Below are 16,520 nucleotides of genomic sequence, written 5' to 3' on the forward strand. Positions count from 1 at the left end.
AATAGCACAATGTGTCAATGTGGCACTGTGATTTATTTTGTGCTAATTCTGTACTAAGTAGGCTGTGGAAAAAAGAAAATGTGCTGAAATCATTTAGTTTCAATTTTAAATAATCTTTTATTTTTGCATTGTACAGTAATGTGTAGCCTAGGCTAAAGTAAAAAGAAAGTACACTAGGTATTAATCTGATTTTATTAAATGTATTTTTGCATAATGTAATGTTTACAGGGAACACATTAATGTTATTTCAGAGAAATGATTTATACATTTAAAATAAGCTGAGCACTACAAATGTATTTGTGTTTGTTTTTTTTTAAACCGGACACCTTGTTATTTCGAACAACCTGTCTGTCTCCCGACCGACCTGTCCAGTTTGGCGAAGGACTACACATTTTTTGTGGAAAATTACATTTTGATAGAAAGAGATTCCAGTTGTACCCGTTTCCACCCACCAGCTCATGGACTGTGGGGACAAATAAACATGGTTAAACCTTATAAACAAAAATGTATAAACTATTGAAATATAAGGTGTAATGGTAATGTTTTTTTCTCTGTTTAAACCCATTTAAACACAATTGCACTGAGGTTGTACTCAGTGATACATATGTGAGTGTAACTTACATGATTTAAAAAATGATTTAAAACTGTAACTACTAATGGTTACATATATTGATTTAATATATTTTGGCCATATATTTTAGTAATATAATACTGTGACGGGTAACAGTTCAGATACATATTTGATCATTCTAAAACTGTGGAATTACTTTTTTTTTGTAAAGTGGTTTGATGTATCTGCTGTGGGTGTTCTAAAACAGAAAAAGGTAAAGGGTAAAACTTATTCAGAGTAGGTGGCAGTTATAAAAATTGCATTACATGGTGTTTATTTCTATAGCCTTGTTGTTTCTATAGCCTTGACAGTATAACTGTTATTTAAGAAAACTAAAGTTTGGGAAGTACTGTTTTTGTTTAATTTCATTTTAAACCTGCTGAACTCTAGTTGACTTATGCAACAAATATGTGATATATGTAGTCAATTTAAAAATAGCTGGCAGCAGGTTTCTTAAATTCAACTTACAGTGATTGCCTAACTGATGTCATCTTGTAGTTTTCATATCAAAGCTAGGCCTGTGTGTGCGCACAGGGGTTCATTTTTTTTTTTTTTTACTTTTATTAGTATGTAATATAAAAAGGTGTAACATATTTTGCCACTGCCACTGATCAGACATCCAGACATAGGAGGACTCAGGTTAACATTATAAGCACTAGATTTGAAAATATGAAACCTTTCTGGAAAATTTGCTTTTTACCATAGAAGAGGGAGGTAACATGTGCAGTATTTTATTTATTGAATCCTCCCCTTAATGAGATAGTCAAAATGGTTACCCTTCAACCTAACCTGACAGTATTAGAAACTTGGCTTTGTTCTGAGCGATAAAGTTCACAGTGACTTCTTCTAAACTTGACTAAGCTACTTTTGAAGGTCACTTTAAGTTACAAGCAGCAATCAACTCATGAATTTAGAGTTTGCTAAAACAGCTGATTTCATCACGAGTAGTCTGGCTCTTGGAAGCATGACTTAAAGAATCACACTGTAAGTGAAAATGTGATTTTAAGTGTCTTACTGTAAGGGATAGATGTATAACAAAAACGAGATTCTTTGGAATTTGCCACCTTCATGCTTGATTAGTTGACTAGTCATGAAAAGAAAACGGGTTATCTAAAAAAGGGCAGAGAAATACCGGATAGGGAGTTTCTAAGACTGGACACATTCCTGAAAACTAAACTCTGCAAACACATCTACTGTACACTGCACATAGGATTTAATTACCAAAAAAATGAGAGTTTATGAAAGTAAAACAAACATAAATGTAAAATGGTATTAGCCAACAAGTAAATTATATCCGAACAGATGACCTCGTTCAATTCATGTTCACAAAATAATTACAAACGTTTCCTGTGGCATTGCGAATGTCAACATGAGTGTCAATACAATACATGTTTCAATGAGAAAATTGCAGCTACTACAGAAAAGAATCAAATGAACTACGTAAGTGTATAGAAAAAAATAGAAAAACTGCAAGCATTATTTTGTGTATAATAACATTGCATTTCGGTTTTGGTAATAGCAAATTAGCCCTCGTTGTTAATGTTGAACCTATGGGTTTAATGGAATGGTCACGGTAACACAACTGTATTCTGACATGTAGCAGAACTCATAATGTGACCTCTGACATCCCACAAATTAACCCACTATCAGGACTTGTAATGGCTCCACAAGGAGAACTCTTGCCAGGTTTTATACAGCTGTAAGAATATGTTATTTCCTAGGGGAGATATTCCTTGTGCTGCAAAATGGAATGCTTAAATAAACAATTGACTTGTGTTATACATTTAAATACATTTCAATTTTATACAGTTAAACTCTGATAAGACAGATGTTCTGTTATTAGGTTCTCGGCAGCAACTAGAAGCCACAAAATCTCTAAAAATAGATCTGGGCAATTTGGGCAAAAAGTGAAAAATCTAGGGGTCTTATTTGACTCTGATTTATCTTTTGAGTAACATATTCGCAATGCCACCAAAGTCTCATTTTACCATTTGCAAAACATTGCTAATATTAGGTAATTTCTGTCATTGTCTGATGCTGAGAAACTAATTCATGCTTTTGAGTCGTCCCGACTTGACTATTGCAATGATGTATTCGCTGGGCTCCCGGCTGACACCATAAATCACCTACAGCTTATACAGAATGCAGCTGCTAGCCTTCTCAGCAGAACGAAAAAAAAGAGACTAGATAATACCTGTGCTGGCTTCACTGCACTGGCCCCCAGTGAAGTTTAGAGTTGATTTAAAAATGTTACTTCTGACTAATAAAACACTAAAAGGTATGGCACCAGATTATAGTCACATATATACCTTCTCGTGATTTAAAATCACCTTCTGTGCCTCCCACAAGTATACACAAAAAGGTAGGGAGAGAGAGAGCTTTTAGTCACTGTGCTCCCAGACTGTGGAATGCACTGCCACCTCAGATCAGAAGTGCTACATCAGTTTCAAAACTGAAAACTGACTTTTTTAGATTAGCTTTTTTAAACCAAATTTTAAACAGTGTTTCTCTTTAATCTCTATACAAATGTATTATATTTTGATTTTCTTATGTTTTTTATATTAGCCTTTTTAAACTGAATTGAAAACTCTGTTTTCTTTCATTTCTCTACACATGAATTGTATTTTGATTTTGATCTGTTTCGTCCAGTACGGCGCTTTGATTTACTTTTTGTAAGAAAGGTGATATATAAATAAAGGATTGATTGATTGATTGATTTTGGAGAGTATTTTGCTCAATTACAAATAAATAACAGCACATTTTTGGAACTGTTAATAGTGCCAATAGCCAGACATTCAATACAAGTTTGAATATCTTTAACCTGCTTGCCCGCACTCTGCATGGCTAGTTCAATGTACACTATAACATCAAGCAGATACTGTTTCAACTGAGGTGATTTTTTTTTTTTTTTTTATCTGGCTGTCAGATTTTGTCATGCCTCTTTAAACAGGAAACTACAGTAGTTGGGTACTTATCAGTACTCAAGAAAAGGGGAGCAATAGTTATATATCATAATAAGTTATTTTTCATACTGCTAAATGTGTACTGTTATGTTTCAAAAGTGTTTTAGCTTCATCTGTTTCCCAAATAATTTCATATGACTGCAACAATTGGAAAGTTTATGCATCATTCGTCACAAATTTTCCAAATTCTTAGGCGTTCATGACTAGCATTCTGCATCCTTAATATGCTTCCAAACAGAATTTCATTAATGTGCAACATTTTATCTCAGATGTACACAAGATGACCTTTTGCAGAGTGAAAAGTAGATTCTGAATTCTTGACCATGATGTGCAACAGCAGAGCCCTGTGAAAAATCTGCCAGTGCCTCTTTGCAAGACACTGCACTGCCTCATGTGTTCAGGGTTCATCTACAGTACTGTATAATAATGAAGAGGATTCTGTATTTGGGGCCAACAGCATGGATGGGTCTCCTATTACAAATGCTCCAGACATACCCATGAAGGGAAGAGATACTTTGTAACAATAAGGGCTTCTGCTAAGAAATAAATAATAATAATAATACCTGAAGACAGACTGACTCTTCTTATATCCCCATATTCTGATGCTCTCAATAACTTGTGTTAAATAATGTCCTAACCAAACTTCATCACATTTGGATTAGCATTTGGCTATGTATGTAAAAACATAAGCATGACATACAAGTGTAATTAAGATTGTCATTTCAGACTCCCAATACCTTGTGCTAAAAAATGTACAAACTAAATCTTATTAAACTGGATAAGCACCAGATGTCAATGAGCGTGTCACTGCAGTGAGACAGCTTTTTCAAGGGTGTCCCATGAAAAACCACAAGCATCTAGCACATTACACTAGTCATTAATATCTAAGGAATAATTACAACAAAGAGCCACCTATTTATTTGCAAACTCATGGCGTCCAAGGAATAAGCAAAGACTGTGGTTTTAATTAGCTGTGAGTCATGAAGTAGAAAGGTCTGCCAGATACCAGGCTGCCTTCCAACTCATTACCACTCCTAAATGGCTGCACACTTGGAGAGAGCATGTCTGCAGACAATTTCTATTAAGAAACAGACATTTAAAGCAGGAGAACTTGGCTGGCACCTGGCCCAGCTGGCAGACCCTTAAGAGAGCTGATACTAGTCTACTAGTATAAAGGTAAGAAAGAAGCCCAAGTAACTTTAACACTGCTGCCAATGAAAATAAAACAATCATAATTCACACCAGATGTGTGGCCTGACTGTGGAATGCAATTGGATTATTAATGGGAGCATTGCTGAAAAGGAATAGGAAGTATGGGCACAGTGCTGTGTGCATCCTAGGCAACACAATATGTTGTATTAGGACCGATATTGCTGGGAGGAATGAAATACACAAGTGCCTTTGTAAATGCAGTACTTTGTTCTAGTCAATTCCCTTTTAATTGCAGGCTTAATAATCTACATTCACAGCGAAGGTTTCTGAAATCCACTGTCTGTCTGCATTACAGTAATTAACATCCAAAACACCCAAAGACATTTTTTTTTTATAACAGCACCACAGAAAACCACACCTGACATATGGTAAATGAACCACACTACTAATTAAACTTTGAGGGTTAATGTTGATTAACTTAAAGATATAATATGAATGTGTGACTATGTACAATAGATGCCAAGAAATGAAAATATGTCTATCCCCCAGTTGAGTTCGCAAAACCTCCACACAATTCAGCACAATTGGCAGTCTCTAATCAAAAGGCACAAGACTACATTGCAGGGTGGGGTTTAACCCATACACACCTGTGTTGGCCAAGCAGACCTGGAGTTTATTAATTCAGCCTGGCACAGAACACGCTTTTTATTAGGTGCAATTGATCCAGAACAGTCTGTGAAATGAACCGTTAAAAAAGAAGAGTGTTCCAGTTGAGATCAGAGCAATTAAAACAGTGCTTGGAGCCATTTCGGTTTAATCTAAGCATGAGCAGAGTTTAATCAGCATCATCAACTTGTGCTCAGTGTCAGAGTTGATCAATTAAATGTGTTTAGGGTATTTTGACTTGATCAAATTCAACATATATTTGGCTCTGTTAGCATATGCAGGCATTGTTTGCGTTTCACCCATTCTTCTGACCCCAGTTCTGGAAGCTAAACCATGGTGGCAGAACCAACACCCTGCACAGCTTGACTATTTAGACAGAGGCAAACTAATTCAATTAGTATTTAAATTTAAGATTGAAAGTTCAGCAGCAATCATGGAGAGAAATAAACACTGAAATCATTTTAGATGCCATAAAACAAGTTTAACTATCCTATTGAAAAGGAGTGCATTTATATACCCGATGACTAAACTGCTGACATAATAGTACATTTTAGGAACAATGCTCTAATCACGTACAGTTGTTTGTACTTCCCTTTCATTGTGGTTGATTTTCACTGTTCATTGTTGAAATGATAATGAGAGAACAGTTTTAAACATGAGCTGATAAATTAGAGCACAGAGCTGACCTTCTTCAATAGAATGTTTGAAATACAGTAACAACGAGATTGTTCATACAAAAGAGATGGGCTTTAAATAAAGCCTGTGTGTTTTGTGGAACTGAAAAAACATAAAGTGTTTCAAAACGTATATATATATATATATATATATATATATATATATATATATATATATATATATATATATATATATATATATAAATATATAAAGTTACAATGTACATTGTTAGCTGTGCGTATATTTTTATTTGAACAACGCTGTCATTTCTAAAAAAGACTGGGCTGTATTTTTTTTTAATTATGATAAATGCTGTTGCCCATTTGTAGTAGTAGCTTCTGTAAGCAAGACTACAGAAATTACAGATCTTTCATGACTGCTGACATTCTGGAGAACAGACTTTGATGCAGATATCCACCCCCAACATCCCTGGAAGATTTGAAGGTAGCATTCATTAAAATGGTCACATATCCATGCAGAACATCTCAGAACATGGCATCACTTCTACCCTGACAGCCTGTGGTGACCTTGAAATATTGTTCTCCACCATTTTAGAAGCTTAACACACAATTTCATGTACTGTATTTGTTCTCAGCTGAGAACTGAGAGGGAAGGACTCAAGGGTCAAAAGGGTCTTATCATGTTTGGCCATCCCATCCCTAGTGGGAGCAGCAGAGTTTATCAAGTGGTGTAGCTCAGAAAAGATTTTTAAAAAGTACCTGTTCATCATTTTCAAAATCTGTGTTGTACTGTGCCATGTCTTCAGTGGGTGTTTTCTGAACCAGACTTCGGCACAGAAGCCATGTTGCCAGGCCTGCAACAAACATCCCAATATCTGGTATGAACACCCTAATACCATTTCCAGGATCTGCTCCTCTTACACTGCAAAGTAAAAAGAAGAAACATTCAGCGTTTTCAAGTACCAGACAGTTAAACATACTCAGCACACTTCAGCAGCTATTCATCTTGGCATCAGCCTGGCATCTTCACATTTATTCCATTTCCCCTTGCTTGTTTTCTCTTAAGGTTATGGGCTTTTCACATAATGTTTTGGTTTGCAGAAATAAATCTTTCTTAATTGTAGCAATTGTGTTTATTTAACATGCCTAACACTTTCACTCTAGTGGTTAAGCCCAATCTGTTGCTTACTACTGAAAGCCTACTATATTTTAAGATATTATTCCAAGGATGGAAAAGTCCTCCTCTGGAGTAATGGTGGTCATGTCGATCACTTAATGCAATAACACATTTTCTTAAAAACAGTAATATCTTTAAAACAGTAATCCTCCCTAGTGACATAGCATAGCATAGTGACATAGCATAACATAGCATGTATGTTACACAGCATGGAATAGTATCACCCCCACATCACATACCACAGACTGAAATACTTCAGTTAAGATTTTTTAAACAAAGTAGCTCAATTTAGCCACAAGGTAGTTAACCATGGGGCCCTGTCTTCTCAAAACATAAACTAATGAAATACCACACAATCAAAATGACAAAACTGTAAATCAGACCAGACAACAGCAATATACACAACACATTCCAAACCCTGCAAGCATTTAAGTGGTCCGGACTGGTCTGGGTCCAAACTGTGATTTACAGTATATCTACACAGAAAGATATCTAAGCTATCTGCACCAGTTTGGACACAGTGTTTACAGTACTACCCATAAAGCTACAAATTTGTTTTCACTGGATTTCGATCTTGTTCTCCCTGGAAGTGGTTTACAGTTGTGTAACGCTACAGTAAGAGCTTTAAAACAGTGTTAACCAAGGCATTACAATATATTTCCTTACTTCTAAATTGCCGTGATTGTCTTATCACTGTCCCCCCACTGATTGTAATGAAAATCATTTGGTTTCGCATGTGTTAGTTTGGTCTGATTGCAGCTGCAGTAGATCTTTGATTTTATGATGACCAACAAAAAAGGTAGGCAGTCCAGCAGGGAACAGGAAACACTTTTTATCTATAGTGTTGTATTTGAAATATCTCAAAAGTATCAAATAAAGCAAAGAACCGAAGACCTTCATCACAGGAAAGCAAGTGACAACTGGTCATATTCACAAAACATTGGAAGACTTGTCTTTTTAAAAAATGGTTTATAAATCTTCTCTTAAGTTAAACTGAGCTTTTAAACAATAGTTTAATGAACTGCAAGCTTGATTAAAGTGATGCTTAAAAAAAAAAGTCCTTTAGGTGACATTTCTTAAAGTTTTGTAAATAGAGCCTGCCTTTGCAATTGCCAAGAGGTATAAAAGTGAATTTTAAGGCCGTTGTTATCCCTCCTTTATGGAGATCAATCATTGTAATAGAAATGTAAATATAAATCAGAAATGTTGGACTGATTTTAATGATCTACAGATATACTTAGGAGATTCCACAAATATTTTCAGAGCTATGTAAGCAAGATAGTCTACACACTCTGATTACCTGTCAGTTCAAAGGTCACATTAGATCATGACAGTAAGAAACAAGCTGCTACAGTAAAATTGAGTACAAATCACGACTGCCAAGTCTACACATTCCAGCACTTCAAAATCTGATGTATACAGTTTCAAAGGTAACATCGTAGAAAATCATAAAATCCATGATTGGTGTCATAATTATGATTTGTTTTAAAGTAATGATCATCATTTAAGCTCATGCTAATGATGAGATTTGTCACAAGAGATGAATTTGTTTTAACAAAAAAGCCTATTGTTTATTAAGAAAAATAAATGGTTCATCAACAGGTAACGGATTAAATTATGTCTGGAAATTGTATACATTCACTACCATTTTCGTTTTACTTAGTCCAATTTGTAAGCTAATAAATAAGGTTTTCCGCAACAGCCTCCTCAAGACAGACCGAAATGCAGTGCAAATAATTAGGAATTCTGTTATTCACCTGTTTCTCATCAGATTGGTGCCAAGTGAGATGTGTGGCCTGTAAAAGAACCATTTCCTGGAGGATCAGGTAAAGAAAAAAAAAAAGTGATCCTTAAAGTCGTGAACTAGAGCTTATACTACTACTGTACTGTGTCTCTGTTTAAATGGCTAGCAACATTCCTGTCCCTGCTTATAATATTTTAAAATATCATATTAAGAATTGTATTTAATGGAACTACTAGTATATGCTGAGATAATGATTTTGGACAGTCATCATTACAGTACGTGTTTGACTTCAATAACCCACATATAAACTGACTAATGTTAGTAATGTCTTACAATTAGAGACAGCGGATAGTCCTGTTATTGTGCATTGTATCTATATGCCACATGTATAATATACTGTATGCATGTCTGGAGTATGTCCGACTGGCTCTGGGGATGCAATACAGTTCTTTACTCACCCCTCATCCCCAGCTTTGCATTGCTGAAAAATAGATATTCAGGTTCTGGCTGGCACAAACAAAGTTTAAAATCAAGGTATACTATAGGCCTGAATCAACTGTTCTCTGTTAAAACAATAGACTTTTAAAACAATTTTTAGTTTCCGGTTCAATTTTTATTTATTTATTTTTTATTTCTGAAGCAGCATAGCATGTTTGCCTTGTTGTTGTTGCTTTTAGCTGGACTTTTTCTAAATTATTATCTCCCATTAATTATTAACTAGAATAATAGAGCCCTGAGTACTGTGCGTGCTTTATTAATGACACTTTTTTTATCTGAGATTAATGCTTATTTCGCCTTATTTTTATTTTCTTTTTTTTACAAAACGACTGTACCAGACAACAGAAAGAACAAACACTGTCATAAAAATCATTTATGTTGTTGGTCATTTTTGCAGTTTAACCAAACATAACTGCATTTGTGTTAACACTAGCGGGATAACTATGCCACAATTCAAATATTAGCCCTCAGAGTCAACAACGACAGTACAGTTTAGTGTCAAGCTCATTTTGCATTTGTAAAGCTTATAAACCTTTTTGTTTTTGCTTCAAATTTTAAACAAATGTTTGGTTGCACTCAGCATGTATCACACACGAATGCCCATTTCAAAGGAGACCAACAACAGGGAAACTCCAGCCACATTTGCTTTGAAGTGAACATTATTTGCTTTATAAAATTTATCAAGCGACAGACCTTGCTTGTTAACACAACACAAAAGGATGAATTATGATTTACTCTTGCTTCACCAGCCAGTTTAAATTAGGTCTCTATGGGGGTGATGTAAGGATACGTGCAAAGTGATTTGCGGGTGCAAACCCCCATAATGCTGCTGTAAATCGAGTTTAGAAGCCGTAAAGTCTGATTTTACTGGCCGCTAAAAATGAGGCCCAAATAAAGAATGCTGTTCACCTGCCGTTCTGCACCTGCTATCAAATTTGCACTTTGCCATGATTTTTCCATAGTTATTAACACCTGCAGAGACCTGTCATTGGCTTCAATCTAGGGATCGCTATCCCTGCACATGTGAAAGTGCTGTGTTCTCTGCACTACTTAGCCTCTGGTTCCTTTCAGACCACAGTTGGAATGTCTGAAGGGATAGCCTAATCCACCATTTCCAGAGTGCTAGGCAAATTTCTGGATGTCATGCTAAGGATACTAGCATAACTGATGTTGGCTGAAGGTTTTCCAAACAACTCTTTGCTGCTCTTCCACATGACTTTTTTTTTTTTGGTGTGTATTTTCATGCTCCACAAATGTCATACAGCAACTACTGCTTGCTGTACTCCTAACTCTGCAAGTTAAATAGACTGATGCACTCATTGAGACCCTCATTATCATAACTGCAGATCATTTATGCGTGTTGAGTAATTTGCATTGCTCTTAAGCTTACATAAGGCACAGTGCAATACAATTGCTGGCCACAATGCAATTTCAATTTTGCATCTGCAATTATTTGCACTGCGTCAATACCTACATCACCCCCTGTGTATCTAAATGATGTGTACCGGTACTTTATAGGTTGAAGTTACATTTAGAAAATAACAAGGGTCTCATTGAGCAACATGAGCAATGCACAAACGCAGAATAATCTTCTTCTTAATGTCACATTGTACATCCGATGTATGGGACTGGGGTATTGCGTTTCTGTTTAAAGACAGTCATGAAGAAGTTCTAGAGTAAACTGCATGTTTAATATTATAAAATACATGTTTAAACTACTTTTTGACATTTTTCTCTTTTACCATGCAGTATATTTCATGTCCGTATTTCAGTTCATTGCTTCATATCTGCAAAACAGACTCTCAGAGGCCCTGCTTATGTGTTTTGTGGCTGGCAGCCATCTTGGCTCAGGCATAGTGGAAACAGCCACCTAGTTTAAATTGGCACGTGTAAGTGTTTAATTGTTTGATTGGTGGTTGTTTTATTTATTGATTGAAACGTGTGGAATGTGGCCAGGTGGTGATTGAATGACTGATTATCAATTACCCCTGGCACACCCTATAAAAGGAACAAAAGGAAATGTTTGCGTGAGAGTGTGTAGGAGAGCGTGAGCGACAGAAGGAGTGAGAAAACGAAAGCCAAAGTTTGGGTGCTGTTTATTTAGAATTGTTCTTGTTTAAATTGTTTCTTTGTTCCTGTGTTTGTTTTATTTGTTTATGTGTTAATAAAGGTGCACAAAGAAGCTTCTGAGTCTGGGTTCACTGTTTCAAGGGCACAGACCAGCCTTGATGCAGGGGGCTTTACCACACGTGTATTTAAAAAGCTATGAATGCAATAACATTCAAACTACTTCACTGTGATATTCGCTTTTATATATATTTAGTGTAATGTAAAAGTAAAAATATATTATATATTAATATTATAGGTGAACCCTCAGTAAAAACAAATCTTAGATGTAATTATATAGTCTGAAAAGACAACTATTGTCATCTAATGCCAGTAAGAAATCCTAATATGGTTTTGGTCACAGCAAGCAAACTACTGTAACTGCTATGTAGGTGTTCTGGTACCTACGTCCGCTACTGTAACAAAATGCCAGGGGCTGAATAGTTAGGGTTTCTGAGTATGTATCTGTAAAACCTCCATGTTATTTGAAAAGTGTAAGGGCCAAATTGTATAATTCTAGTAAGTGAATATGAGCGATATGGGGTCAGCATCTATGTGCAAATAGTTTAATAATTGAATCAAATAATTATCTTTAAGTACATGGTGCTAACAAAATAATTCCAGTACAACTTATCTAAATATGTATGGCCATTATTTTGCAGGTCTCACATTTTCCTATATGAAAAATGCACACATTGTGGTAAAGGTGAATTAGATTGATGGAACTAAGCCAACATAGTTTTTTGTAGTTTTAACTTACTTAAACAAATGTCTGTGACATCCCCCTTTGATCATTTGATTGATTATTTATACGAATCTTCTAACTAAAAATGGCTGAATGGTTTTGAAGAAAAGGGGAGTGCGGGGCAGATATATTGTTGATTAACCACAGTGAGTCAATTCAACAGAAAAGTGAATACCATTTTATTACGCAACAACCATTTCAACAGTTAATTAGTGATACACATGTCAAACGTAACACTTAGAAAAGGACTTGCGATTTCAGTTTAGTCTTGTTACTAAAAGTATGGTAATACAATTACACATTAACAATGTTAAAATGTTTTTTTTCATAATTACAAATTGTGACAAAGCTTTTTCATTTACAGTATAACTTTGAACATGGTTCTGGGTTCCTAAACTGGGTTCCTAACACGTCTTTGGTGGATAAAGCACTCTTGACAACAAAACATGGGTTTAAACAGAATGATACCTGTATTGTTATTTTTTTTTTCTGCGGTGTCCCTTTGCCAGTGGGAACACAGCTTCTTTTAATAAACAATACAAAACAAAATTGGGTATGAATGAGTGTCTTTACTGTTTAATATTCAATAATATTCTCTGGGTTATTAGTATAACTCCTTTAACCTTTGTTAGCCTAAGTATGATATCGATATATTGTTTGATAAATATACATTGTATAATATGCCATAAATTTTTTGTTCATGTAACGAATGACAAGGATTATTTAAATATAAAACATGTCGTGTTATACTGAACATAATATGTTATTGATTATAAAATGATTAACATCTCTACTAACTGAGTAATTATACATACTTAAAGGTCCCAGTATCACCTGTGAACACCGATGAAGCCTGCAGGCGAAACATGTTTGTGACTGAGAACTGCACATTTAAAAAAAAAAAAAAAGTTTTTAATTTAAATAAAGGAAACATTTCTAATTTTTGAGTGCAGACCTTTTTTGGTTTTCTTTATAGTTTATGTTTTGGTCTACGCACCACAACAAACAATTCTGTTTACAAAGCGTGGGTTATTTTGCTTTTTTTTATTTTTTCAGGAACAAAAGCAAATTACATCATTACTTTGAAAATATCGATCAATTACACGAACGTTAGATTTAAACTCGAAAACCGATCGCTTGCAATATTTAGGTCTGCATCTGTTAGGTTTGGCAAAACTATCAATGACTTTACTCTCTGTTCCCGCTTTCCGCTTCACATTCCTTTGTTTTTTGCATTTTTTTAATTTTGCTTTCACGATCTAAATCTAAAACACAGTCCTCGCTACTATCTTCGCTTACAAACACTTTTGTCTGTGTAAGTGAGATTTCAAACTCAAACTCCAAGGAACTCAAGACAACATTGCCGCAATGTTGTGAGAGACAAACATTTTAACTGTTTGATCTAAGCGTAACAAAGGAGAGAAAACCAAATCCAATTACCAAATTAACAATCAACTGAATATCATTATCGAACAAGTGTAGGAAGAAATGTTTTAAGTGGCATAAACATTTGAGAGAAAATAATCCAGTTTCTCGTGTCTAACAATTCAACACTTATCATTGTTTATTCCATACATATATAATGATGACTAGTCATTAATCTTAAACAGAAAGGAGTCTATGTCGACATTTAAAACACATAAGTCACAGGAAGAGCAATGATTGTTACTGAAATGTGTGAAGCTTTTAATACAGTGCCGCTTTTTCTATATCATACATTATCATAGGCCATGGTTACAGAAAGCTATTATTGGTAGCGGATATGTCAACAGCTATGGGGGCAGTGAGTCTGTGTGTGTGAGAGAGAGAGAGTATGTGGGAGAGGATCATCCTCACACATGTGGCAGTGTAACTTCCTGACAGCTCAGCTTTCCAGTATGTGATGAATACAGCTATCAACAAGTGACCTGCTCACTGTGTCTCTGAAGGAAATCTGAAATGACACCTTGAAACTAACGCCTGCTTTTTGCTCTCTGAAAAATGGGGGAAATGGATAAGCAGCCTGAAGCAATGTTTAGTTTCCCTTTTTTCATACTATAATGTTTTTTTTTTTCTTTAAACAGTAACCTATTCCTATCTTTTATCCAATTTGTTCTCAAAACCCAATTGTCTGTCATTGCTCACTTTAAAAATGCCTGGCGAGTACTAGAATCATAATACAAAACAAAACCCCTAACTCTTATCTAACCTTGTTACCACCAGCACTGAATTAACTATGCTTATAATTTGTTACAGACTGGGGAGTCCTCGAGTAGCTTGGTCCTCAAATAGCGTCACCTTCAGTTCCCCTGAGCGGTTGCGGTGTATTTCAGCAGTGAGAAAGCATAATTGGACATTCTAAATTTGGTAGAAAATCAGGGGTTAAAATAATTGTACTATCCAGAAAGAAAGGTCAACACACTTGACAAGGCATGCTAAATTAATTAAGGGATTTTGAAATTAGAAATCATTTGTACTGTAAATCTGAACAAAATTAGCTGGTGGGTTGACCACAATAGGCAAAAGGCAAAACTAACATAGAGACAGATCTTTATTTTGTGCTATGTAATGACATGATGTCCTAATAATGTTCTAACGTCATAAGACATGTTTTTGGATTCAGTTCAGCATCTAGGACACACTAAAATAAAATTAAATCTCTCTTAAATGTGCTTATACAAAGCATGACCTCTTCCATGCTGTGATCTTTGGAAGTGATTCAGAAATTCTCAGCTATTACATTAGCTGATAGCCCATGACAGATGAAAACAAAACTACCACTAATTTTACACAATGTACCAAACATTTAATATCACTGTCACATTAAACACATTTTCTATAAATTAAAAACACACAAATATTACAAAAGAGCCTTTCAGTGGGGCTGTATAAACCGCTTTCAGGTTACGTTACACAACATTTTGTAAGTATAGCCCTAGAGTGCATGTTTATTTTCATAGCATATATTGTATATTTTCTTATACCTGCAGTAATCTCAGGTTGCATATATATTTTTGATGCTGGATTGCTTAGCTCTGACAGATATCTCAGCTATTAAATTCTAAAGCAGAGTGCTAAGTCTAGAAAGGTTTTAATCTTGTTGCTTAACAGAAAATATTTTACTTTATAGCTTTATTTATGTGACTAAATATCCCAGTTTATAATAATAACAAAAAGTATACTGTTACATCAAAAACATACACGTATAATACTCAGAAGTAGAATTGTTTTTACTTTTGTAAGATAATACAATTCCTACAAACTATCTACTTACAGACATGCTCAAATTTGTTGGTACCCTTACAGCTCATTGAAATAATGCTTCAATCCTCCTGAAAAGTGATGAAATTAAAAGCTATTTTATCATGTATACTTGCATGCCTTTGGTATGTCATAGAATAAAGCAAAGAAGCTATGAAAAGAGATGAATTATTGCTGATTCTACAAAGATATTCTAAAATGGCCTGGACACATTTGTTGGTACCACTTAGAAAAGATAATAAATAATTGGATTATAGTGATATTTCAAACTAATTAGTTTCTTTAATTAGTATCACACATGTCTCCAATCTTGTAATCAGTCATTCAGCCTATTTAAATGGAGAAAAGTAGTCACTGTGCTGTTTGGTATCATTGTGTGCACCACACTGAACATGGACCAGAGAAAGCAAAGGAGAGAGTTGTCTGAGGAGATCAGAAAGAAAATAATAGACAAGCAAATTTGAGCACGTCTGTAACTACTGTTTTTGTTTTACCGTAATTATGAAATGTTGACTAGTCAGTAGTCTTAAACAGAAAGGAAACATCCGGTGATGCAAAAAAGAAATGTTTTTGGAACTGTTTCAAAGCATGGGCAGATGGAAATCAGAGATAACAAACAATCTGTTGCATTCTTTTGGTCTGTAGGCAAAAGTGACAAAAATAATGTAATTAGTCAGGGAAACGCGTGGGCAGAAATTAATTTAGCAATCACTGCTAATAAGCCAGTGGCAAATCATCTGGCAACACAAGTCTACTGTGCTTAGTTATTTTCATTGTGGCCTAAAGATTGAAGGATTTTGAAATACAGACAGAGAATATTCGTTCAGTAGCACTGATGGAGGAAGTTGTCTAATGAGTGTCTAATGCAAATACAGCTAGAGGAGAGTTTCAAAACGGGCAGACTGCATAAATAAAGGAGAACAGAGGGCTGTGAATAAATTATATTATCAGCTAAATACTGGAAGTAGGTGACCTAATTTATTG

The 16,520-nt window shown here is 35.0% G+C and overlaps 1 protein-coding gene across 4 annotated transcripts in view; it reads right to left on the reverse strand.

Annotated features, from left to right (window-relative positions):
- Positions 1 to 16,520, reverse strand: part of LOC117394410 (piezo-type mechanosensitive ion channel component 2-like) — a 228,795-nt gene that overhangs the window by 79,825 nt on the left and 132,450 nt on the right. For all 4 annotated transcript variants that reach the window (XM_059015651.1, XM_059015649.1, XM_059015650.1 and 1 more), the window contains exon 5: positions 6,786 to 6,948. In XM_059015651.1, coding sequence (XP_058871634.1) covers positions 6,786 to 6,948 — 163 coding nt within the window. The remainder of the gene's footprint in view (positions 1 to 6,785; positions 6,949 to 16,520) is intronic.

Source organism: Acipenser ruthenus, chromosome 3 (assembly GCF_902713425.1).
Source record: "Acipenser ruthenus chromosome 3, fAciRut3.2 maternal haplotype, whole genome shotgun sequence".
In the NCBI taxonomy this organism is placed as follows: Eukaryota; Metazoa; Chordata; class Actinopteri; order Acipenseriformes; family Acipenseridae; genus Acipenser; species Acipenser ruthenus.